A 24,109-nucleotide genomic window follows, 5' to 3' on the forward strand; every position below is an offset into this window, starting at 1 on the left:
GCACCCCTGTGCTTCGTCCTGCCCAGGACATGAATCATCCCTTTATCCAGTGTATCCACACTGTATACGCTACCCACCTGTTAGTCACCTAGTAGCCATCTTGGTTATCCAGTCAACTGCGGTGGTATCGCAGTGCTTGTGTTCAAGTAACTCTTATTTTACTTAATAACGGCCCAAAGTGCAAGAGCAGTGATGCTGGCAATTCGGACATGCCAAAGAGAAGCCATAAAGTGCTTCCTTCATGTGAAAAGGTAAAAGTTTTTGACTTAATACAAAAAGATGGCTAGGATCTACCATAACTTTTATTACAGTATATTGTTATAAGTGGCCTATTATTTCTTGTTGCTGTTAATCTCTTACTGTGCCTAATTTATAAACTAAACTTTATCATGGGTATATACGTATAAGAAAAAACATAGTATATATAGGGTTTGGTACTATCTGTGGTTTCAGGCATCCACTGAGGCTCTTGGAAAATACCCCCCAAAGTCGAGGGGGTACTACTGTATTGTCGGTGACGGAGAAACAACAGTGCTTTCTGGAGTTCTCTTTGCAACCTCCTACTAAGGCTTGTGCTTTCTCCTCCTTCAACTTCTTCTATCTATTTTTTAAAATTATTTTCATCCACTCCAGAGAATGTTCTTTTCCTTCATCTCAGGCATCATCCTCAAGTCCTCCCTATTCTTTGGACTGCCCTAGGCTTAGGAGTGAGGGGTCCAAGCTTCTCTTGGATCCCTGTTTCATCTCTAGGCTCATCCTCACTGTCCTCTTCAGGAAGAAAAAAAGAGCCATCATGTCCCTAACACTGAGAGTGAATTCAGTTCACTGGGTAGTATTTCTCAGCAAAAATTCCTTTTTGAAAGCATACTGTATGGGACATGAAACAAATTCTCACAGTGGATCTTCACACAGTGTGACAATTGAGTGAGGAAACGTTGGGATGCTGCCATGGGGGTGGCTGTCTGCCCTCCTTTAACACCCACTGGAAAGTACCCTTTCTCCGGCTCCTCCTTCTACACCATCTCAGGCACCATCATCACTACGGACTCATGATTATTCCACTGAAATAGCTCTGTGAGCCCATCTCATGCATTCCCTCTCCCACCACCTAGTCCAGACGCATCATTTTAAACCTGGCTTTCTTCAGGAAGCTCCTTACTTGGCTCCCTGCTTAGAGTCTCTCTGCCCTGCCGCCCATCCTGCAAGATTCCTCATTCTCAATGCTGCCTTCATCAACCACTCACCAGCTCAGGAACTTCCAGGGCTCTCCATGGCTCCCTTTCACCAGCAAAAACTCCTCTGCTTGGACTGTGAGGGCCTCTACCATCTTGCCCCACCTTCTCATATTTTATCTTTCCTACTACGTCCAGGGTCCAGTCCGCCCGAGTGGGGCCCCTTTCCTCCCCAATCCAACCATGCATTTTCCCAGTTCTCTACCTTTCTCATGTTTCCCAACCACCAGAAATGCAGGCCCTCCTCAGCATTCCTATGTGTTCTGAGACTCAGCTCAGGCCCCATCTTTTCCAAGAAGCTTTGACTGATCATCCAAGAACATTCATTTCAATTTATATGATGGCCATTTACTCGATAGGTGCTGAGGATGTGAGGATGAATTATGGCCTCTGGCCCTTGGTTTCTGTCTTCTCCCTGATGCCCAAGAGAATGAAAAACCAAGTTAATCTGGGAGTTTCTTAAACACCATATATATTTTCTAAACAAAGGTTTTTTTAAACAAACGTGATCTTTCCTTGTCTGTCAACATAGATCTACACACACCCATATATATGTACGTACACACACCTTTCCCCTTCAAGTAGGTACTTGAGAATTCTAACCCAGGGATTTAAAGCGTGCACAGATGAAGAATTTGACACACAGGGGACAGATGAAAATTTCCTTGTGTCTGTTTGTGGTTGATTCTTGCTAGGCTGAAAATAATGTGTGTGAATGACTAAAATGCAATAAAGTATGATTCCTGAAAATAGGTAGGTGTGTTTTCTTTTTCTTTTTTTTAAAGATTGGCACCTGAGCTAACAACTGTTGCCAATCTTCTTTTTTTTTTCCCTACTTTTTCTCCCCAAGTCCCCTCAGTACATAGTTGTGTATTTCAGTTGTGGGTCCTTCTAGTTGTGGCATATGGGACGCCGCCTCACTGTGGCCTGTTGAGTGGCGCCATGTCCGCACCCAGGATCTGAACCAGCGAAACCCTGGGCCACTGGAGTGGAGCATGCAAACTTAACCACTCTGCCACGGGGCCAGTCCCAGTGTATTTTCTTTTTATGCAATGAAGAACAAAGATTAATGTAGATCTATGTTGACAGACAAGGAAAGATCACCTTTGTTTAGGAAAATCTTTGTTGAAAAAACAGAATATAGGATATGGTCTAATCTTTGTTTAAGAAAAAGCTCTAAAATATAGAAGTTTGGAAAGATACACACCAAATAGTTTTCTTTGGGTGGAGGAATTAATGCTGATTAAATAGAACACTTCCTTTTTATCTGAACTTTCTATAACAAGTAATTTCATTGTCATAATCAGAAAGACATTTTCATTTTGGGAAAAAGCACAGAAACAGGGACATCAATTTGATATAAATGCAGATGGATCACTTCAGAAACAGTCCAAAATTGACTATTAAAAGGCCTTCTGTTTTGTTTAATATAGAGTGAGGACTGGAATGGGCCATATCTACAGGGAGATTCAGCAGATGTGGATGAAGTGATTGCAGTATTTCAGGGTAAACATTATAAAAATAAACAAATGGGCAAACTAATGGAATGTGATAGACAGGATGCCTGAGTAATTACTATAAATGCTGTGTCCTTTTTTTCGTCAGAGACCCAGAAAGGACTTTAACCTCTAGGTCTATTAATTTGGCTTCTATCACTGATCAGAGTTAGTGGCACTTTATGTTCCAAATCATAAATACATGATTTGCCCTTGGTATGCGCTAGCAATTTTGTTTTCTTTCCATCAAAGTTTGTTATCTCATTGTAGGAATGGAAAATGTACGGGCTGGTGATATCACACAGGTGGGTGTCTACAACCTGAAGAATGTGACATGCAGGTAGGAATTTTCCATGTGGGAATTCACTTGAGTTCTTTTTTTTTTTATTTTTTTTTAAGATTTTATTTTTCTCCTTTTTCTCCCCAAAGCCCCTCGGTACATAGTTGTATATTTCGTTGTGGGTCCTTCTAGTTGTGGCATGTGGGATGCCGCCTCAGCGTGGTCTGATGAGCAGTGCCATGTCCGCGCCCAGGACTCGAACCAACGAAACACTGGGCCGCCTGCAGCGGAGCGCGAGAACTTAACCACTCGGCCACGGGGCCAGCCCCTCACTTGAGTTCTTAAATGGATCAGCCTCAGCCGTGGTTCCCACAAATAAAGTTCGGGAGTGACACTGAATTCTGGACTCTGGGAAGACCCTTGACCATGAGGTTGATCCTGTTTTTTGGTGCCCTTTTTGGGTATACCTACTGTCGACAGACATTTGTGGGGTAAGTTCCGTGTTCTGGTTCCTGTTTGAATTTTGCTTATCTGATTTACAGAGTCTCTCACCGGACCGTTGCAGGGTAAGGGATGTAACTGTTCAGCATTTTCAGAGAAGTTCTCTTAGATTTGGAGAGGGGATAGTGGGAATCATAGGAAGAAGTGATCAAAAAGAGAGATGAATGCCACGAAGGAAAAAATGAAAACTGAACACATATACTCTATTTCTCTCTGTCTTTAGCCATCTTCCCTTCCGACGATCAGAATGTAGGGATGGTAGACATCAGTGAAAATAAAGCTGTGTGGCTATTTGTCTCAGTCCATCTCAGGAAGCGTCTCAGTTACCCTCCCACCACCTCCGCCCTACCTTTCTGGGCTCCATCCTCCCTGTCAGCTCTTGTCCTCCCCATCTTTAGATCTAGTGCCATGCAGTGGAGCCTCATGAAGTGGGTGGACCAGGGCTGCAGATTTCAGCCCAACTTTAACTCTCACGGTTTTGTAGGATTCATCGTTGCTCCAAAGCAGTTTGGTTCCAAGATTCTATGAAGGGCATTAGGCAGCATTTCTTGAACAGTGTTCCAGGGAACTACAAAGTGGTCAAAGAAATTTGTCCCCCAAAAAATGGGTGGTCAAATTTATTTACTGTAGTTCAAAAATTTTGGGAATCAGAGGGCTAAACAACTATAGGATTTCTAGGTGCTTTTACTAAATTAGCGTGCACTGTAAATCTACAAGAGGGGATCAAGATGGCTGCACCTACCCAATTTTTTGACCATCAAACTCCTCTCGTCTTTCTTTCCTTCTTTACTTTTTGCTAAGCAACTCAAAGGGCTACTATTCCCAAGAACACACACTAGGAAATATTAGTGTCACATATTATTCTTATCCACGGCTTCCCGTTTTAAAGGAGGACTCCTGGGAGTTCATGCATTAACCAAAAGGCATGAGACTCAAATGGAAGATTTTTCAGATCTTCTGTGGCAGGTGGAAGCAGGAGAGCCTTGAAGATCTCGCATACTTTCACTTATGTTTTCCACTAGAGATCACTGGAAATTGCACAGCTGGTTTCAGAAGACCCGGGTTTGGGTCTTTATACCAATCCCTTCCTCACTGCACACACGGGCAGGACAGGGACTTGGGAAGTCAGCCTACCTGGAGAAAAGGGATAGAGCAGGATCCTCTGTCACCAAGGAAAGGCTATAAGAACCCAGGCGTACTACCCAACTTTTTTCTAAGGATATGTGTTTGCTTGTTTTGTGACTTCTCTTTCCTGCCCAGGTGTCCTTGATACCCTTTTTTTTTTTTTTTTTGAGGAGGATTAGCCCTGAGCTAACTGCTGCCAATCCTCCTCTTTTTTCTGAGGAAGACTCGCCCTGACCTAACATTCATGCCCATCTTCCTCTACTTTGTATGTGGGATGCCTTCCACAGCATGGCTTGCCAATGGTGCCATGTCCGTACCTGGGATCCAAACCAGCGAACCCCGGGCTGCCGAAGAGGAATGTGCGCCCTTAACCACTGTGCGACCGGGCCGGCCCCTCGATACCCTTTATTTCTCAGTGTGTGTGTGTGTGTGTGTGTGTGGAGAGAGAAAGGCACACCATGATTTTTCTGGGCCTCAATTCCCTAGCCGTATGCCAGGTTTGGGCCCTATGAATGGGGTTTGGAGATGGAACTCTGATATATTTCAGTTAACAACCATAGAAAGACATCCTAGGTCTACCCAGATGTGGATTCGATTTCTCTTACAAGTACTTACAAGCACCAAACTAATTATTCCTTTTTTTTTTTTACTTATTTCTGAAAAACAGGAACAGACAAGTTTTAAAAGCCAATGCTTTATGAGCAGCAGATGTTATTTGATAATTATTAACTAAAGAAAAGGTAACTCTAATGTCAAGCTTCCTGCTAGGAGCAGGTACACCTCTTAATTATGGAGATAACACTGCCTTGGGGGAAGTAAAGCCATTCTATCAACTGCTCTGTCTGGGGATGTGGGTCAGTATATTATTTATTAGTTTCTCCATTGTCAAAGAGATTATTGACTGCTGCATTAACCTCTTACATGCAAAGACTAACGAGCAGGAAGCAACAGGAAACACTGTCCAGGTTTTGCTTTTAAGGTCACGTATGTGGTTAATATTCTCTAGACACCAAATTCTTGAGATGATACCAAGGAATGAAGAACAAATAAAAAATCTGACAGAACTGGAGGCTGAAGAACATCTTCAGGGATCTGTCCCAGGGAGGGTTTCTGTCTCCCAGAGTGACTTCTCCACTGTTACACACAATGATTGAGATCTCTTATTTTGGACTGTATCTCATCTCCCTGACATAGTGTGGAATGCTAATTCATGGAGCTGGAATGCAGAAAACTTGTGCTCTAGTACCAACGATGTGACATTGGGCCAGTCACCTACCTTCCCTGTGTCTCATTTTCCCATTTAGTATAATAAGGATAAATATACCATTCTTCTATCTCACAGGTTTATTGTAAGAATGAAAAGAGAGATTGAATGTGAAAGTTACTTTGAGAAATCACTGAACACCTTTAATGCGTTATTTTCCTCCTAAAATAATTTATAATATTAATAGTTTGTTATGAAATGAATTGGATCACTTGAATGCCAACTGTTAAAAACAAACTGCCATAATTTAAAATAATCTTTACCTTCTGCCAGTTTTAATATCTAACCATAGGGAGGGAAAACAAATAAGACATACCAATGCTCGGATATTTAAAAACTCTTCTTGCAATATCATAGGGACTCCACAATGGTTCCAGTCTGATGGGCTTGAGGTACAATAGATATGAATTGATTTCTGGAAATCTGTCTGCGCTGAGCTGTCTGTTTCCCTTGAATGACCCACTCATTGCTTTGACCTTTTATCCCTTTCAGCTTGACTTCTGGAAGTCACCCACCATCCCAGGGGAGATAGCCCATGTCCCAGTTCCCTTTTCCAGCATCCAGGCAGTCGAAAGTTTCTTGGAGTCCCAAGAAACGCCTTATTCTGTCACGATTGAAGATGTTCAGGTAATTTTCCCACAGACCCGTCCTTCCAGAGGCTTGCTGGTCAACATGAACTGAAGGTCCATCCTCTTTTACCTTTGGGGACCCTCTACCAGGGAAGGGACCTGTGGGCGTCACTAGGATCTTCCTGCCATCTCTGCAGAGAGGGTAGGGAGGCGCTGTCCCTCTCCCTTTTGCATTTGGCACAAGTGGGATACGGTAATAAAAAATTTAAGGGAAATGGCAAAAAGAGAGTCTCTGGCATGAAATATAAAGTACAAACCGAAGGGTGTTAGTCAAAGTAGGTAAAAGTAAGATGTTATTATTTAGTTTTTTATTAGCAGTTACCTCAGGCCCTGGGCTCCCAGAAAGAAAGGATGAGCCATAAGACAATCAGAGGACTGACTGTCATGCTCTTTTTGCAGCATCTGCCTGGCCGGAAGTCCCGTTAATGTCCCATCCCCTTTCACAGTGCTGCCAGAATTAGGGAAAGGGATGACCCCAAAGCCTATGGGACTGGAAGAGGACCACTGGGGACTGGGGACCTATCATTTCCTTCACAATTGTAGATTCAAATGCATTGTAAACTAATCATAGATATAACTGGTTTTATCTGAGGCTCTCTTGGTCAAAGAGAATGAAGAAATGTTATTTAATCTTAAGACAAGAGAACGGAATGGTAACTTCAACTTTGAGGCTTATCATACCTTCAAAGAGGTAGGTGTTTCAAAATGAACATTAGAGAAATGGGCCATTCTCTCCTCTGATGACAAGGCCTATACTTCTACTTGGTGATTTAATGGAAATTATTCTCATATTATTTCCTAACTTCTCCAAGTTTCGCCAGGATTTCACAGCCAGTATCAGTGTCACTGCCTCGAGGCAGGACCTCCCACCTGCTCATCCCAGCAGCCATCATGTTATTTGGAAGTGTCCAGGTGTGTCTTAAGTGAGCACACAAGCAGCCTGCCACACTCATGATCTCTGCTCAAGGCCCCCTTGCTGATTTCTGACCTGTGCTGCCCACAGAGCCATTTGTGAGCCGTGCTTCATGGAAGCCACTGATAATGAAACCAGGGGACACCTTGACACCTCTGACTTCTAGCCAAGGGTGGGGTCTCCCAACCTGCCGAGTGCTCTCAGACCTCATGGTAGTGAAGTCTTTGCTCTCTTTCCTGGGTTCTGTTGGTGTGAAGAATGCCCCCTTCCTCCAGCTGGGTCGCACGCTGCCATCTGGGCACCTGGGCAGTGCTGCATTTGCGTCTTCCTGACAGAGAGCTTTTCTTGGGGCCCACAGGGGTCCATCTGCACTAACTGATTCGGGGGTGGAGGCTGGACCGGAGAGGATTTGGGGTTTGGGGTGTTAAGGTGAGAGGTGGAAGAGAAGGAAAAGGCCAGAAAAGAGGTATCTGGTAGGAACTCATTCCCCTTATCAGCAATCCTAAAATGCAAAGAACTCTGAAAACGATCCCTCCCCCACCCCCCAATTTATTTGGTGGCAAAACCTGACCTGACCTAAACTCATTTAGGGGCAAAAATCTGAACCAAGTTGCTACTCATTTGTCTCACTGCCAGAATTATTAATGTATTCGAATATGGAGCAATGCCACATGTGTAATATACAATAAATGCTTCCTGCCTTTCTAAAATTACACACACAAAAAACCCTTAATTTTAAATATGTATGGCCCCTAAGGGTTTCAGATAAGGGACTGTAGACCAGTATAGAGGATGAGGGAGAAAAGGGAGCAAAGAAAATAAGATGCGCGCTCTCTCCTTTGCTGGACCTCACAAATTGGTGTCTGCGTCCTAGGGAGAGCAAACGTCGGCAACGGCTGGAGAGGCTGTTTCATGCCGTTCACTCTCCAAGACACGCCCAGACATGCCTCAATCCCAGCAATGGACACAGCTTGGGTGCCCCAGCTGCACAGAATTTCGATCAGCCTTGCAAAAAAGAACCGGAGTAGCTGCCGATGGAAGTGCATCTGAGGCAGCCCCCGGCCTGAACTAGCCCTGCTGCGTTTTGTAGTGTCTGCCTCTAAATCCACTTTTTTTTTTTTTTTTTGGTGTCACTACCCCTTGTATTCCTTTGCTAGTGAGGGCGAGCAGCTTTCTAGCTGGGGAAGTTCCACCTTAGAGCAGCAGTGAGGGAAGCCACAAGCAAGCCAGAGAAGTGCCATTTTGTTTTAAGCACAAAACTGGAAAGAGCAGGCTGCACTGACGCAAAATGGCTTCCCCTTTTCCAGCCCCTGCAGATGCCCAGTGACTCATCGTCTCTCAGCTTTCATTCAAACGTCCCCAGTCGTGCAGCATCTGCCACACGGGCCTCTCCACTTTGTCCTGAGGGAATGGAAATGGAGGAGAAAGAAAGTCACTAATGGATGCATCAGATTATTCATTTGCAGATGTCTATTTATTCTTTGTAAACATTTCAGATTTCCGAAGAATTGGATAACCTCGTTGCTGAGCACCCTGGTCTACTGAGCAAAGTGAATATTGGCTATTCTTTCGAAAAGCGGCCCCTGAGCGTGCTCAAGATACACAGGTGCAGCTGTTGTTTTTCCTCCCGATGCTTCTAGAATCCCGCGCCTCCCAGGCGGGCCGTCAGTCCCGGCTCTGCGTGAAGAGCGAGTCCTTTTTTCCCCCTTCCTAACCGGTCTTTGCTGGTTTTCACCATCCACCTCCCCACAGCCCCCCCGCCCCTTTCTTGTTCTTTTTCTCTTTCCTGCGCAATCTGACGCAGGTCTGCAGAAGTGAATTAATACTCTCATCTTGATAGATTCGCTCTCAGGGAACCAGATGCGAACGCGCCAATGGGAACAGAGGAAGGGGGAGGTGGTGCCGACCCCAGAGTTGGGGGGCGATGGGGAAGGTGTTCTGTAATTAATCAAGGTAGAAGTTCTCTTTTTCTTCCTCTTTTTTTTTAAACAAGAGAATAATAATAATAATAATAATAAAAGCTCCAAGTACTTGCCTGAGCTTCACTTAAAAAAAGAAGAGTTCCCGCAGTGTGAAGGAGGAAGCCGGGCAACTAAATTAAACCGCAAAGGCAAATGCCCAGAAAGGCAGGCAGTTTTTAGGTGCTCGCTGAAAAAGGTTAGGGTTTTATTTCAACCGGTAATGTCTAACAGTCGTAGTGCTGATAATTTCAAGCTTTTTCACCTTGCTCTGAAAAAAAAAAGAGTGAAAATTATTTCCTCAGATTTCCTAGAAAGAGTTTAAGAAAAAAAAAAAAGAAGGAGTGATAATGTCACAACTCCCTGCTAAATTTGGAAACGTTATGGCTGAGAACCAGCAGACTCACTGGGACAGATGGATTTCTCCAGAGCGTTTTTCCCAAAGCAGGCCTGAGAGGAGTGGTTTGCCTGCTTTATGACACTAGGGTACATTTGCTAATATTTACTACCTTGTCTTTCTTTTTTTGTTTTTTAAAAAAATTTCCTCTTCCCTGTTTCTCCTACAACTGGGTCAGGAAACCCCAGATTCTCCTCCCCCTTGGATTTTCCTGGCCTTCCCTCCTCTAGGGTGGTTCTGTGGTTGAGAATGTTATGTGTTTTTGAAAGATCCCTGCTTTTTACATTTGAGCTTTTTGGAGGAAAAGGCATGAAACGTTTTCAACTAAAACTTTCAAAATCCTGTGAAATGTAGTTTTGAGCAAGGAGTTGCATTTCTCATTTACCTTATCTGCTATGTTTAGAATGCTGCACAGAGATAGAAGTTGATGGTGCAAAAATAATCTTTTCCTCCCCATTTACTGATCCAATTGGCAAAGCCAGTGTTCCAAATAAAACTGAGTCACTTAGATCATAATTTTTTTTTTAGGTATGCTTTTTTTTTTTTTTTTTGATGAGAAAGTTTGGCCCTCAGCTAACATCTGTTGCCAATCTTCCTTTTATTTTTTCTTTCCCCTTTCCTCCCCAAAGCTTTAGTACACAGTTGTATATCCTAGTTGTAGGTCATTCTGGCTCTTCTATGTGGGACACTGCCACAGCATGGCTTGATGAGCTGTGCGTAGGTCTGCACCCAGAATCTGAACCATCCAAACCTGGGCCACCGAAGCGGAGCACACTAAGTTAATCACTTGGCCAGGGGGCTGGCCCCAGATCATAAAATTTAAACTCTGGAGAGCACTTCCAGAGCCTCATCCTTTTTTATGAAGGACTCAAAATGTTATCACAAGCATTTTTTATTGCAAAAATAAGACAATCATTGCACAAAATTGGAAAAAGAAACTGAAAAAGAAAGAAAAAGGAAAAACATCTCTGTAATTCTAATTCCACAATTTGTTGTATATCTATTTCTTTCTCTCTTCTTTTCTCTCTTCCTCCCCCTCTACCTTTTTTTCGTATGTTTGTGTGTATGTACATATATATACACATACACACGGACTAGCCTTTTTATTTATTTATTTGAGGAAGATTAGCCCTGAGCTAACATCTGCCGCCAATCCTCCTCTTTTTGCTGAGGAAGACTGGCCCTCAGCTAACATCTGTGCCCATCTTCCTCTAGTTTATATGTGGGACGCCTGCCATAGCATGGCGTGCCAAGTGGTGCCATGTCTCCACCCGGGATCCAAACCTCGAACCCCAGGCTGCTGAAGTGGAACGTGCTCACTTAACCGATGCGCCACTGGGCTGGCCCCCCGACTAGCCATTTTAAAAAATTAAAATGGCATCATACTATTCTGTAACCTGTTTTTAGAAATTTACAGCATATGATAAACTTATTTTCACTTTTTTACATTATCCACAACAAGTTTTTACCAACTTCAAAGGAGAAAAAGTCTATATCCCTCTTGGTAGCCTGCATTTAAGCTTACATTAAAAGAAGGGACGAAAAAAGTCACATTAAATGAGACGAGTTAATCAACGGCATCACTGTCTATACCTCCTCCTTCTCTCTCAATCACATCAAGTACAGAAAAAGGGACAGATAAGACTCCCCCACTAAAGAGAGGGGAGGAGGGTCCCGCAGCAGTGGAGCCAATCCCATTTCCATGCTTGTTTTGCAGTTCAGCACCGGAGGACACAAGCGGGCCTTCTGGATAAATGCCGGAATCCATGGTCGAGAGTGGATTACTCAAGCTACTGCATTGTGGACAGCAAATCAGGTCATTTTGGCTAAAATTCCTCAATTATTTTGTCTTTCTGGGGTCAGGTCACACCTAAGAACAGTCCACGTGGTCCTAACGACTGACACTGTCAGCCCGAGACCTTCTCTTGGCACACAGGCAGGAAACGGACCCATTCAACCTTTTTCTGGTATTGCCCCACCCAGCATCCTGGCACTCTCCCCCAGGCCAGCCACTGTGTGCTCTGTTAAAAGACACAGTGAGCTAGAAGAAATTGAGCGGGTGGCAAGTTTGGACCCTGGGAGACAGATTTCAACATAAGAACAGACTAGAGAAAAATTGCTTTGGAGCCTGGAACTCTGAGGGCTAGAAATCTATAAGAATCTGTAAAATCTTGAAGGAGGCTCAGATGGAAAATATAAACAGGTGCTAGAAGAGCTTACTTTAACCTACAGATCCAAAGTGGAATTAGTTAAGGGTTTTGGGTTGTTCTGAAAATTTTCCAAATCTGATTTTCAAATCGGGGTGAAGCAATACCTCTCTTCCACATGTTTGTTGGAATTAAAGTCAGGACACTGGGCTGGGTGTGACCTAGTGTGGTATTTCTTAAGTAATTCAAAAATGACACGCTATAAATCAGAATGTTAATTCATGAGCAAAGGAAATCAATCCACATCAGATCATTCAAGCATATGCAGCCACGTGCATACCAACTGATACATTTTTCCGTTCAATTAAAATGCGGTTACCTTTAGGGTATTATGAAATGGATATTTAACAGTTGAATAATAATGCCTTAGGATGGCTGAGCACAGGAAATGAATAAATTTTAATCCACCAGAAACTTCAACTCTACTGCAATTGATCACAAGTAGAAATTTAATTTCCCAAATGGAGTTTAACTGGTCCTCTGTATCTTTAGAAAAGTCTCTGAGTATTTAAGTAATCGGATGTTGGTCATGACTACTTTTGGAGAGCTAGCCTGTGTGGTGATTAAGGAAAACTGAAAAAATTTCTTTGGTTCATAGATGCCTCTAAGCCACATATGCCATTGCCCACCATTGCAGAATGCCTGACCAGAATTAATAAAAAGATTTCTCCTTTTTAGAGGGAAGGGATAAGTGATATCTGTTTTTTAAAAAGATATAAGTAAATTATTCTGACTGGAAATAAGGTATAGACCCTGGCATCTTCAACCCATTAACACTGCGGGAGATGGGACAGCAGTCCTCGGAGACTCTCACTGACCCCCAGGGATACCTGGTTCATGTTTAGAAAAAACATATTGCCTTAAGATTCTATCCCCTGTTCCCCAGTGAAAGGGGACTGTGAACTTGACATATATGTTGTTGTCTCTGCTCAGATTGCCTCTGATTATGGAAATGATCCATCTCTTACTTCCATTTTGGACTCAGTGGATATCTTCCTGCTGCCCGTCGCAAACCCTGATGGATATGTGTTCTCTCAAACCAAAGTAAGCCTGGACTTTTTCTTTCCTTCAACAAGAATCTAAGAAGATGTGTGGGAACTTCAAAAACAAAATAAAATAGATCTTTCTGTTCTTGATTCACCCTATACAGAATGCCTAATCTCTCAGTAGCGGCCCTGAATTGAGGCATATAGTGGAGTTTATAATCACTTCTTGTTCCAACACAAGATGTCTGTATCTATTGCCTCGGTCAGAGCCCATTTCCGCTGTTAGGCTGGGCTATTAGAGCTCAATGTTCGCCATCAGTTACCTAGGAGATTTGTTCCAATTATCTCCGTGTTTATGTGGTAGGATTGATAGAAAAGAGGAGGTGGATGTTACCTGCTGGCAATTAGATTGCGGTAGGATTTAGGTAGGCAGTACATTGCATCTAGCATTTTACTTACAACCTGTAGAAGAAATCCTCTGTCATATTACTAAAAGGAGCGATGTCGGGTTTTTTCTTTAAAATTTCACCACGAAACACTATTGTGGCAACTGTGACCCATGTAGATTCAAAATGAATCAGAGCATCAAGTTTATTTTTGGAGACAGCTGACTATGATAGTGTTTTTCAACGTGTGTTCAAAAGGAACTCGTACAAATACTAGTACTCATCTTGTGAGGTACCCTATGAATAAAGGGTTCTGTGATCAAGTTTGGGAAATATCAAACCATACAATAAAAAGGAATACAAATCACTGCATTCATTTCTTGGAGGTTCATAAAAAAACATTAAAGCGTTAAAAAACTCTTAGAAGTTCTGAAGTAAATTAGCCAATTTAGCCCTATATTTTCCCCAAATTTTCTATCACAGAACCGTTGCTCTCTCCCCACTTTTTGTTTTTTTGTTTTTGTTTTTTATTGTTGTTTTTGTTTTTTTTGTTGTCAACGTTTAACAGAACTGGTGTTCTAAGGAACACAGTTTGGCAGGTATTCATATGAGGAGAGGGTTGAATATCTACCTCTGGCCCCGGTGAGACAACCATAAAGCTCCAAACAGAACCCCACATAAGGACTCTTCGACACCTCTGCAGGCAAGGGAAATTAGTGCAATTCCGAAGGGGCCTTCCTGGGAGAGAGCAAGGGAAATTAACAGAATTCTAAAGGGACCCTCTCATCAGCCTGAATAACCATCTTTCTTTTTTCTGTGTTCTCTCTTATTTGAATTTTAAAGAATCGTATGTGGTAGAAGACCCTGTCCAAGATACCTGACAGAGACTGTGTTGGTGTCGATCTGAACCGGAACCGGGACGCACATTTTGGAGGTGACTGCGGACACTTGCCCCTGAGATGCTCAGATGTTGTCTGGCCAACTAGCTATTTTGCATGGCTCTGCTGCGGTGCTGTCAGCCTGCTAAGCCCATTCAGGATTGAAGCCATTTAAAAACCCATTTGAAAAACACTTAACTAAATTCCCTTCACAGGCGCGCAGTGCTGTCACAGAGCTCTGAACAGCATTTAATATATTTTGTCTCACATCTTGGTTTTCCCACAGGCTGTAACCCAGCTCGGCTTCTGAGCTTCCAGAGCAAGATTGCCTGCAATGGAGGGAGGCCTCAGGAAGCCCTGAACTAACCACTAGAGGGGGTTAGGATCTATTCAGAGAAGAAGCATTACATCATCTATGGATGCTTCGAGAAAGAAAACTAAAAAGAAGTACAAATAGGATTAAGAAACTGATTTTCAAAATAGAGTCAAAGAGAAAATATTAGCTTGCTACTCTGGCTTTGTTGACTTAGAGCTCTAATTTTTCAGAGTCAGTAGCAGGCTGGTTGGGGGGGCTCCTTAATACTTTCAGGCACCAGTTAAAACCTCGTATGTTTCTCTAATCACAGAATTGGAATTTGTTTGGTTTTTTCCTCATTAGGTGTGATAACAGTGAGGTTAGAAGCTGTCTTTTTCACTGTAGTATTCCTAACACCCCGCACAGTATCTGGAACGTAGAAGGTAATCACTAAATATTTGTAAGACAAATGAATTAATGAGAGTTATTGAGTCAAGAAAGGACACACTTGGGAATTGTGATAAGATATGGATGAGTGGCAACTTCATTCATCGCTTTTACAATAATTTTTTTTTTCAGTGTAGGGAAAAAAAATTAAAGTATCAGATCCAAAATATTGAACAATGCCCAGCAATTCTATGTCAGTTTTTTTCCTGAAATATTGTTCTTATTAAATAATCTTAAAATAAGGTGACAGGTTGTATTTAGACTTTGTATATATCATTTAGAGACCCTGGGGGGAGGGTCCAATGTCCCAGCTGTCCCCTCAGAGTTCCTTCAGCATTCACATCCCTGGTCAGGCCACTGAAGAACCAACTCAGTGGTCATGAGTAATTCTAGTTGCTATGAAAATAAAGGCCAAAGATGTCCTTATTGTCAAACGTAGTTGTGATTTTCTCACTGCAGAAAGGGTGTCAGAGGTTCCTTGCATTTGTAGCTTTGTGACTTAGAAGTACAGATGCATAGAGTCTTCTACTCTTGGGCTCTAAGAATTGGAAGAGATCCCAGAAAATAAGCTTGCTCAACTCCCACCCAATGCAGGAATTCCATCTATAATATTAAATCTAGCTTTTCTTCCAATATCTCCCACAGAGAGGAGATGATCTAATTTGATAGCTCTTTCTGCCATATAGAGGAACCATACTTAGCTATTTATTTTTTTGGTGAAGAAGATAGCCACTGAGCTAACATCTGTGCCAGTCTTCCTCTACTTTGTATGTGGGGTGCCACTGCAGCATGGCTTGATGAGCCGTATGTAGGTCCACACCTGGGATCTGAACCTGTGAACCCAGGGCTGCTGAAGCAGAGTGCATGAACTTAACCACTATGCCACCAGACTGGTCCCCCGAGGAACCATATTTTTAAAGAAGAGAGATGTGACCAGAATCACTTCAGTTGGGCTCTCCAACTATGCCCTTAAATAATGACTCCATCTAACACAGTGACAATCTTGCTCTGATTTCCAGAGGGGGAACTTAGTGATGTACTGCAACCGCCCCCATACAGTGTCTTCTTAGTGTTCCCTGTTCTCTCTTGGGTTCTTCTGCCTCCCATCAGGACCTGGAGCCAGCAATGACCCCTGCTCTGATGGATACCACGGACCCAGTGCCAACTCTGAAGTTGAAGTGAAATCCATAGTGGATCTCATCAAGAGGCATGGAAACTTCAAGGCCTTCATTACCCTCCACAGCTATTCCCAGCTGCTGGTGTTCCCCTATGGGTATACATGTAGCAGGCCAGATAACTTTAATGAGCTGGTGAGTTTCTGAAACTTCATTTCAGCTCAGCCACAGCATCCATTGTGTGGACAAGAAAGTTTCAGTCATAAAGTTAGGTACTAAGATGTTATGTACTAGTGACAGTTTACAAAGATGAATGAGACATAGTACGTCCATCCACGGGAAAGACTGTGATTCAGGCAAATGTTTGAAAGACGGGTTATGGACTTTCCTAAATTGTTTCCTTGGGAAACAGAATTCATGAAATTATTATTGCCCTAATCTACATGAGCAGGACCTTGATTCAACCATAAATTCCCTGGCTCTGCTTTCTGTTGCTTAGGAAATAACCACCTGGATTTGGACCTGAGGCTCTTGGTTCTGTAGTCAGATGCTCTATGCTAAGCAATGCTGTCTCCCAGCTCCTTACCTGATACCCTCCTGGTGCCTTCAGCTCTACGAGCTTCTGTCACGATGCACTCGTGTACGATGTTGGGTGTAAAACACTCACTTCCTTGACTTGATACCTTCCATCATCTTTCCTGTTTTAGGACTAAGCAAACTGGTGGCAGCCTTAAGTCAGACGGTGACATCTCAGGGGGCTGCTTACAATTGAACAAGAGCTATCCCAGCTGAAGGGAATGTGCATTTATTTCCAACTTGGCTTTTAGGCTTTGTTTTTAAGACCCATATGTTAGAGATAAGCCTTGAGATGGGACCTTTCAGTCAGTTTACTTTCAAATAGATGGTTTTCAGCAGCCCCTAGCAGAAATGGAATAGATTATTCCAATGCAGGTGTATCTTGCACCTTAGCAGTCGGATTTTAGCCCTGTAAGGCAGTTTCCAGGGTTTTGTTGGTGAGTCTTACCTCTCAAGGTCGAATTGGGGAAGAAAGAATGGCAGGGTTGAAAGAACCTAACAGGTACTTTTAGAAAGCTAGCTAACCTTCAGTTATGTACTCTGGTGCTCAGATCTCTGCCAGGTAGTCATCCAATCTATGATGGGACAGCTTCTTGCCTCCAAGGGAGCCTATTCCATGTTGGGGCAGATTTGACTTGTTTGAGTTCTTCCTTATAGAGAGTGAGAACTTTCTCCTATGGTTTTTACCGACCAGTTCCGGTTTATTGTCTTACTTCATAGAGCAAGTTTATTTCCCTTTGAGAGGGAAAATCCATTAATTACTTGAAGACCAGTACCCTGCTTCTCCTAGGTTTTTCCTTGTCCCCACTAAATGCCCCCAGTTCCTTCAAGCACTCGTAATATGGTCCCAAGTTCCCTTACCATTCTGGTTGTTGCTCTTTTCTGAACATGCTTTGGTTTGTCCATGTTCTTCAAGGGGAGCTCCCAGAATGAATGTAAAACTTGTGTTGGCGGGTTAACCAGCCCAGAGCAGAGCGTGACCATAACTGCCCTCATCCAGACTGTGCACTTCTGCTTATGCAGTTGAGGGTCACATTAGTTTTTTGGCAGTCGCACCGTGCCGTTGACTCATGTTGGGCTCATTGACAACTGAAACCCCCAGGCTCTCTGAGGATTCCAGCGAGCCAGGTTTCCCCCATCTGGTAATTGTACAGTTGTTTTCCTGGACCCAAGTTCAAGACCTTACATTTATCCCTAGCAAGGACAGTAAAGCCTCAATCAGTCAAAATTGGAACCCTCAAATAATGGAAAATATTTTGCTGAGCTCTACTTCTTGGAAAAAGAGACAATCATAGGGAAATAAGCCAATGTAGGGATCCAGTAAAAAAAAAAATCAATTTCCCGGGTACATCCTGGGGTCAGTACACATTCTCTTTAGCCCCTTACTCCTACCTTATTTCCATCCACACCCCTGAACAAGGAGAGCTGGTGGCAAAATAATGACCCTGGTGTATTTATTGCAAATACCTGGATGGTCAAATAAACAGTAAGGGTCTTCCTGTTGTATTTTCAAAGCCAACAGAAGTGAACTTGTGCTTACTTCTCAGTGAAAATGGTTAAAACAAGAAGGGTGTTGTGCTCAAGCCTCAACTAACCGGAGAGTCCGGTTAATCAGACTGTGTCATTCTACACCTGTTCTCCTAAGAGACAAATGTTATCCATCCACCTTTCGTTGGTTCTCTCATTCTAGAATGAAGTGGTCCCAAAGGCTGCCCATCTTTGAGAAGCCTGAAAGGCACCGTATAAAGTGGGACCTATGTGCTCAATTGTCTGTAAGTGTCCAATGTGTTTTTACAAATGACCCACTAAGATGACAGGCACCATGTGACTTTGGGCCAAAGCCTTTAAGTGCCCTGATGTGAAAGGCATGGAACCTTCACGCAGGGAACCCAGCCATAACCAGATCCCCTCAGTAAGGCTGAGTATCCTCCATGAGATACCTACCATGTGATATCTAGAGCAAAGAATTTCCTAAAGATTTGTATTGTGTTCTCTCCCCCTGCTTGTCCGGATCCTTATGGTCACTTTCATTATGTGGAATTTCTTTGCCTGAGAATGGCCTTTATCAAGATCTGGTCCTCAGTCAGGCACTTTTATTAATTTCCCCTTTCCTAGCTAAGGATGGCTCTCACTCTGAGTAATCCCATGGACTGTGCATGGGGACAGAATGGATGCGACTCTTTAAGAGGACCCAGATGACTCAGTGGATAGACTCTTTTGCAGTCACTTCTCCGTGCAGAGTTTGGGGGAGACAAAGAGGAAGACAGATCAGGAATACTGACAGTGTCAGGAATAAGTCTGGGTAGTCTGCTGTCAGACTTTCTGAGACTCCCCTCTCCCACAGTGGATAGGGATGAAAAGAAGAAATGACTTCAGTGCTGTGGGAAATCCTGGTGCACCTTCATGCTATTCTGAGTCCCTCAGAGGTATCCCCTCACTTTATGGACAAAGCCAGAAACTGCCCAGGATCCCTAGTGTTCCATGCCTGATGATCCTTTGGAAACAAATGCCTCTTATAGGCAGCCACTCTGTCCAGCACACTTTTATTAAGCATCTACTATGTGCTGATCATTATGCCAAGTACTGGAGACATAATGAATTCCACAGAGAACTCACAGTTTAATATGGAAGAAGAAGAGAAAGACAAATGAATGCTGGTATGATATGTGCAATGGTATAGAAGTATTAGAAAGTTGGGGGGATTTGACAGTGGCAGAGTCAGGAAAAGCTTCATATAGGAGAAGGGTGAGATTTTGAAGGCTGACCACCAGAAAGCTAGAGAAGGGGAAAATAGGGCATTCTGGTTAGTTAACAGCACATGCAAAGACCTAGGAGTATGAAAATACATGATGGGCTCTGGGAACTTCAAGGAGGTTTTGGACTACTGGAATGAAAATGGTAAGAAGGGGAGTGGGGGAGTTCAGGTTTTTATGTGCCACGTTAGGGAGTTTGGATTTTAACCCAAAGGATTCTGGAAGCCACTGGAGAGTGTTCGGCAGAGCAGTGAGTACATCGAGGCATACGGTATTTTAGATAAAATGCATTAGCAGGATGGAGTGATGATGGACTGGAAGTAGGAACATCCCACAGGAAGAGAAGGAAGAGTTCAGGTGAGAGATGATGGCCCAAACTAGAGCAGTGCCAATGAGGATGGAAGCGAGGCATCTCAGAGGTAAAACCAAAAGCCTTTTGTCATTTATTGGATGTAAAGAGTTTCTTCCTGAGGGTCATTGAATGGTACCATTAACTGAGGGAGCAATCCAGGAAGGTGAAAGAGGGGTGGGGCTGAAAAATAATCAGTTCAGTTCTGGACATAGTGAGGTTGAGATAATTGGTGTGTGTTCAAGTGGAGATGTCCTACAGGCTTTGGGCTACATGGCCCTGGGGTTCTGTGGAGAGAGATATTAGGGGTAGTTGACACAGAGAGGGTGGTTGAAACAGGAGAGCAAAAAGAGCATTTGGAGTGGGAAGAGCCCTGGTGGAGGAGGGGAGCAAGATGTTAGACAACAGAAGGGGTTAGCAGTGAGGGAGGGACACACAGCAGGCCTAGGCAGAGAGGCCGAGAACCCTACATTTCAGAAACCAGGGAAGGAGCAATTGTTGAAAAGGAGGCAGTGGTTGACAATCACAAGAAGGCCACAAAGAGGTCAAATAGGACATTTAGCATTGGATTTTCATCGCTAGCTTACTGGTGACCTTAACCAGAGCAGGTTCCGAAGAGCGGTAAGAGTAACTGGGGAGTATATGGAATGAAGGAGAGGGGAAGTTGGGTGAGTGGACTGCTCTTTCTAGGAGCCTGGATGAGAAGGAAGAGAGAGAGGAAGGGAGGGTTTTGTTTTTGAGATAACGGACTTATTTACTGATTGTAGGAAAAGGAACAATAGAGAGGGAGAGGTGGAAGGTGCAGGAGAGAGAAGAAATGAGCAAGGCAGTACTGATCCAGAGTAGGGGAGAAGAGTGGCAAAAAGGGGACAAGCAGAGGTGGGCAGATTAGGCCTGGCCGAGAGGAGTGAGTCTGCAGACATGCTGCAGGCACTGATGTGGGTGCATCTGTAGGAGGGTGGTGGCGGGAATCTGAGGGAGTGCACACAGATAAAAACATGTCAGCCATGTTTTTCTTTGGAGAGGAAAGGAGTAATAGTTTACTCACCATGTCTAGAACACAATGGAAATCCAGAAACTCTGATCTGGTAATATTTCAGATCACGAAAGTTTCTTTTTTTCCAGATTATGGGATTTTTTTTCTTTTCTCTTTTCCTATTACGATGCATTTTAAAAACTTTATAGAAAAAAAGAATTCAATAATCATATTTTATTATCAGTTTCAAGTTCATTCATGATTTTGTTAATGAACACAAATATATTTACCTAGTTATAATCAATGTCTTTGTTCTTTCTTGTGTCCAGCTTTTTTCAGTTAACATCATTTCATGTGTAGTTTTACGTGTTTCCACTCTTGGTGTTTGTTGTTCCATTATATTGCTATATCCCAGTTATTGGGCCTTTGGATTAGTTCAGCTTTTTGCTAAATAGTGCTGCTATGAACATGTTGGTACAAACTCCTTTTTCTTTTAGATGATCTCTTTGGTGGATGTTCCCAAGTCCAGATTACTAAGTAAAATGGAATCAACAGCTTTGGAGCTTTTGTTACGTATCTTTTAGGCTAGTCTCAGGGAAGACTGATCTGCTTATGGTTTCACAGGATCGTCCCCCCCCCTTTGTTGGGGGAACGTCCAGGGCAGAGGGCCCTCTGAGTGGTGGTGATGGGGAGGAAGGCCATAATGGCCACTTAAGGCTGAGGAATGCCTATGTCCTTTGGTTGGCAGCCTCTGCATGGAGGCTGGAGTTCAGATTGTCAACAGAATGGCATCATTTGCTCCCGAGACCCCTACATGGGGTCTCAACCATTTTATTAGAGGAATCTAGTTTTTCACTCTCTTTATCTGAGGTATTTACAAGGATAGTAGACCTTGGAAGGCTAAGGTTTAGTATGCTTTTCTTGATAAGATCACAGATATTGAAGATATTTCTAATAAGCTAATATCAGGCAAGTATAGCGTTTGCTGTCTAATATTTTGGAACCTGACCATTAATGGTAAAGCAAGTTCTGGCTGCATCTCTGCCCGGAGCTGACTCTGTTATCCTTGATCCTGGCCTCATTCCAGCATGGACAAGCACTGCCTCTAAAAGCTAGTCACAATTAAGTACTTTTTGTCTCCTGCCCGAGATTGGTATGCAGCTGTGGGCTGAACACCTGCTTCACTCCACCCGAGAGGTGGCTGGACTTCTGTGCTGGGTGAGACATTTCCTGGGCAGTTTCTCATCTGGAAAGGGCTATGAGGAGCTGCACTACAATAGGTGGTTGGTCCAGGAGAAGTTGTTACGTGAGTTCTCAGAGAGGTGTAGGGGGAAAAACTCAGACCTTGGGGACAGAGGCCTGGGTTTGAGTTACAGCTCTGCCACTTTGGAACCAAGTAACCTTGGGCAGGTCACTCATCCTCCCTTGGTTTCTTCATCTGTGAATTGGGTTGTCCAGAGGCTCAGAAGATAAAATGTAGAATGAAAGTGTTAGTAACTCTAAGGCACTTGTAAATGTTGCTCATTAGTTTCCTAGTGAACTACTCTCCTCCAGGTGCCTCTGATCCTTAATGTGGTCCAGCTTTTTGATAGGATCCTATCATGTGTTGATAATGATAGGTATAATCACAACTGACACATTTTGAATGTCTGTTCTACATTCATTATCCCAGTTCCTTCGCTTAACCTCTCTGAACCTCAGTTTTCTCATCTGTAAAATGGGAATAATACTAGTATCTACCTCATGACCCAGGTGGGGATTAAATGAACCAATTTAGCATACAGCCTAATACATTTAGTAAGCACTCAACAAATATTGGAATCATAAACATTATATTATCCTATTTAATTCTCAGTACTCTATGAAATAAGTAGTATTATTATCCCTATTAGGTGGATGAAGCATTTGGACTCAGAGAGGTAAGTGACCTGCCTTAGGTCACCTAGCTAATGATCTGCAGAACCAGGATTCAATCTGAAGTATTCTGTCTACTATGGACCTCTTAGTGGATCGGCTGTGTTGCGTAGCCATACCAAAGGTATAACTTAGTAATTTTGGTACTCGGGAAGATTCAGTTTAAGTCAGCAACCGTTTGGTGTTTGTTATTTACTGGGCACTGCTCTAGTGCTGTGGGCGAAGGCAAAGACACAAGTCACAGGAGTTCATGGTGTTAACTCACAGTATTAACCACTAGTCTGATTCCTCCCTGGTACGGCTTCCCTGGTCTTCCCCTTTGCACAACTCCGTTCTTAGGAACTAGGTGACATCCATCTCTGCCCATCTGACCACTACCTGACCTCCCTGGGAGGGGCCTCAGAGCTGGTCCATTGCTCAGCTCTTCTGAGTCATGATTGCCTGCAAGTCTTTGTAGGCTAATGCTTCTTTCTTTCATCATCTGTCACGTCAGTGGCCACACGTTATACAGGTGCACATTACTCTGTTGGTTTAACCCAACACATACAGGTGCTGGGCATGTTATTTGACATCAGAACAAAGCCTGCTCCACACTTAGCTGAAAGTTCCCTGAGGGCAGGGACCAAATCTTTTACTCTGTTTGTAATCCTTCCTCTCCCACTAGAGAAAACAACGTCTACGTCTAGCCCTTGTCTAAAGAAGGAAGTGATGTGGCCTCCCTAAGGTGTAGAAGATGGCAATTAGGAGATCAGGCAGGATTCCAAATGGATGAGTGAAGCCAGAGGCTCCTAAGGATGCCAAAGGAAGGCAAGCTTAGTGTCCATTTGAATAACACCTTTTGCTTTTCACATTAATCTGTATTTTTTCATACACACAACGCCCTACTAAGCTGTCCCTGCTCTCAAGGTCCATGCAGATATGGGCCTGACTTACCTTTGATAATGGTGGAACTTAATCTAGAGGTCCTATAGCTGTGAGGGGCCAGTGGGAATAGCATAACCAGACTTTTTTCACTTTTATCCTTCAGACCAAGCCAGTGGAGGAAGCATCGACTGGGCCTGTGACTTTGGCATCAAATACTCATTTGCCTTTGAACTGAGAGACACGGGTTGCTATGGCTTCCTCCTGCCTGCCGATCAGATCTTGCCCACAGCCAAAGAAACCTGGCTTGGTTTGAAGACAATCCTGGAGCATGTGCGAGACCACCCCTGTTAGGGCTCTGAGAAAGAAATACCATTAAAAGCTATTTTGTTTGAAGCACAGTTGGGTTGTGATTATTACTTTTTCGAATTTTGATCTAGGAGCATTATGTCTTCAATTTGTGCTGCCCTAAAAACGGCAAGCCACTGAGGTGTACCCCTTCATCGTTTTTTAAATCCATCCTGAGCAAAATGCTCCCAACATTCTTTAAAATTTATTTTTTAAAATTATA

At 43.3% G+C, this 24,109-nt stretch overlaps 1 protein-coding gene across 1 annotated transcript; it reads left to right on the plus strand.

Moving 5' to 3' along the window:
- Positions 1–3,161: 3,161 nt before the first annotated feature.
- On the plus strand, positions 3,162–23,905 carry CPA2 (carboxypeptidase A2). Its single transcript, XM_070616603.1, is given in 11 exon segments — positions 3,162–3,499; positions 5,641–5,728; positions 6,391–6,525; positions 7,120–7,218; positions 8,937–9,046; positions 11,518–11,611; positions 12,936–13,046; positions 14,218–14,308; positions 16,105–16,304; positions 18,376–18,457; positions 23,705–23,905. Coding segments are annotated over 11 exon segments (1,344 nt in total). The 5' UTR covers positions 3,162–3,353; the 3' UTR covers positions 23,893–23,905.
- The last annotated feature ends 204 nt before the right edge of the window (positions 23,906–24,109 follow it).

The sequence above is a fragment of the Equus przewalskii genome, chromosome 4 (assembly GCF_037783145.1).
Source record: "Equus przewalskii isolate Varuska chromosome 4, EquPr2, whole genome shotgun sequence".
In the NCBI taxonomy this organism is placed as follows: Eukaryota; Metazoa; Chordata; class Mammalia; order Perissodactyla; family Equidae; genus Equus; species Equus przewalskii.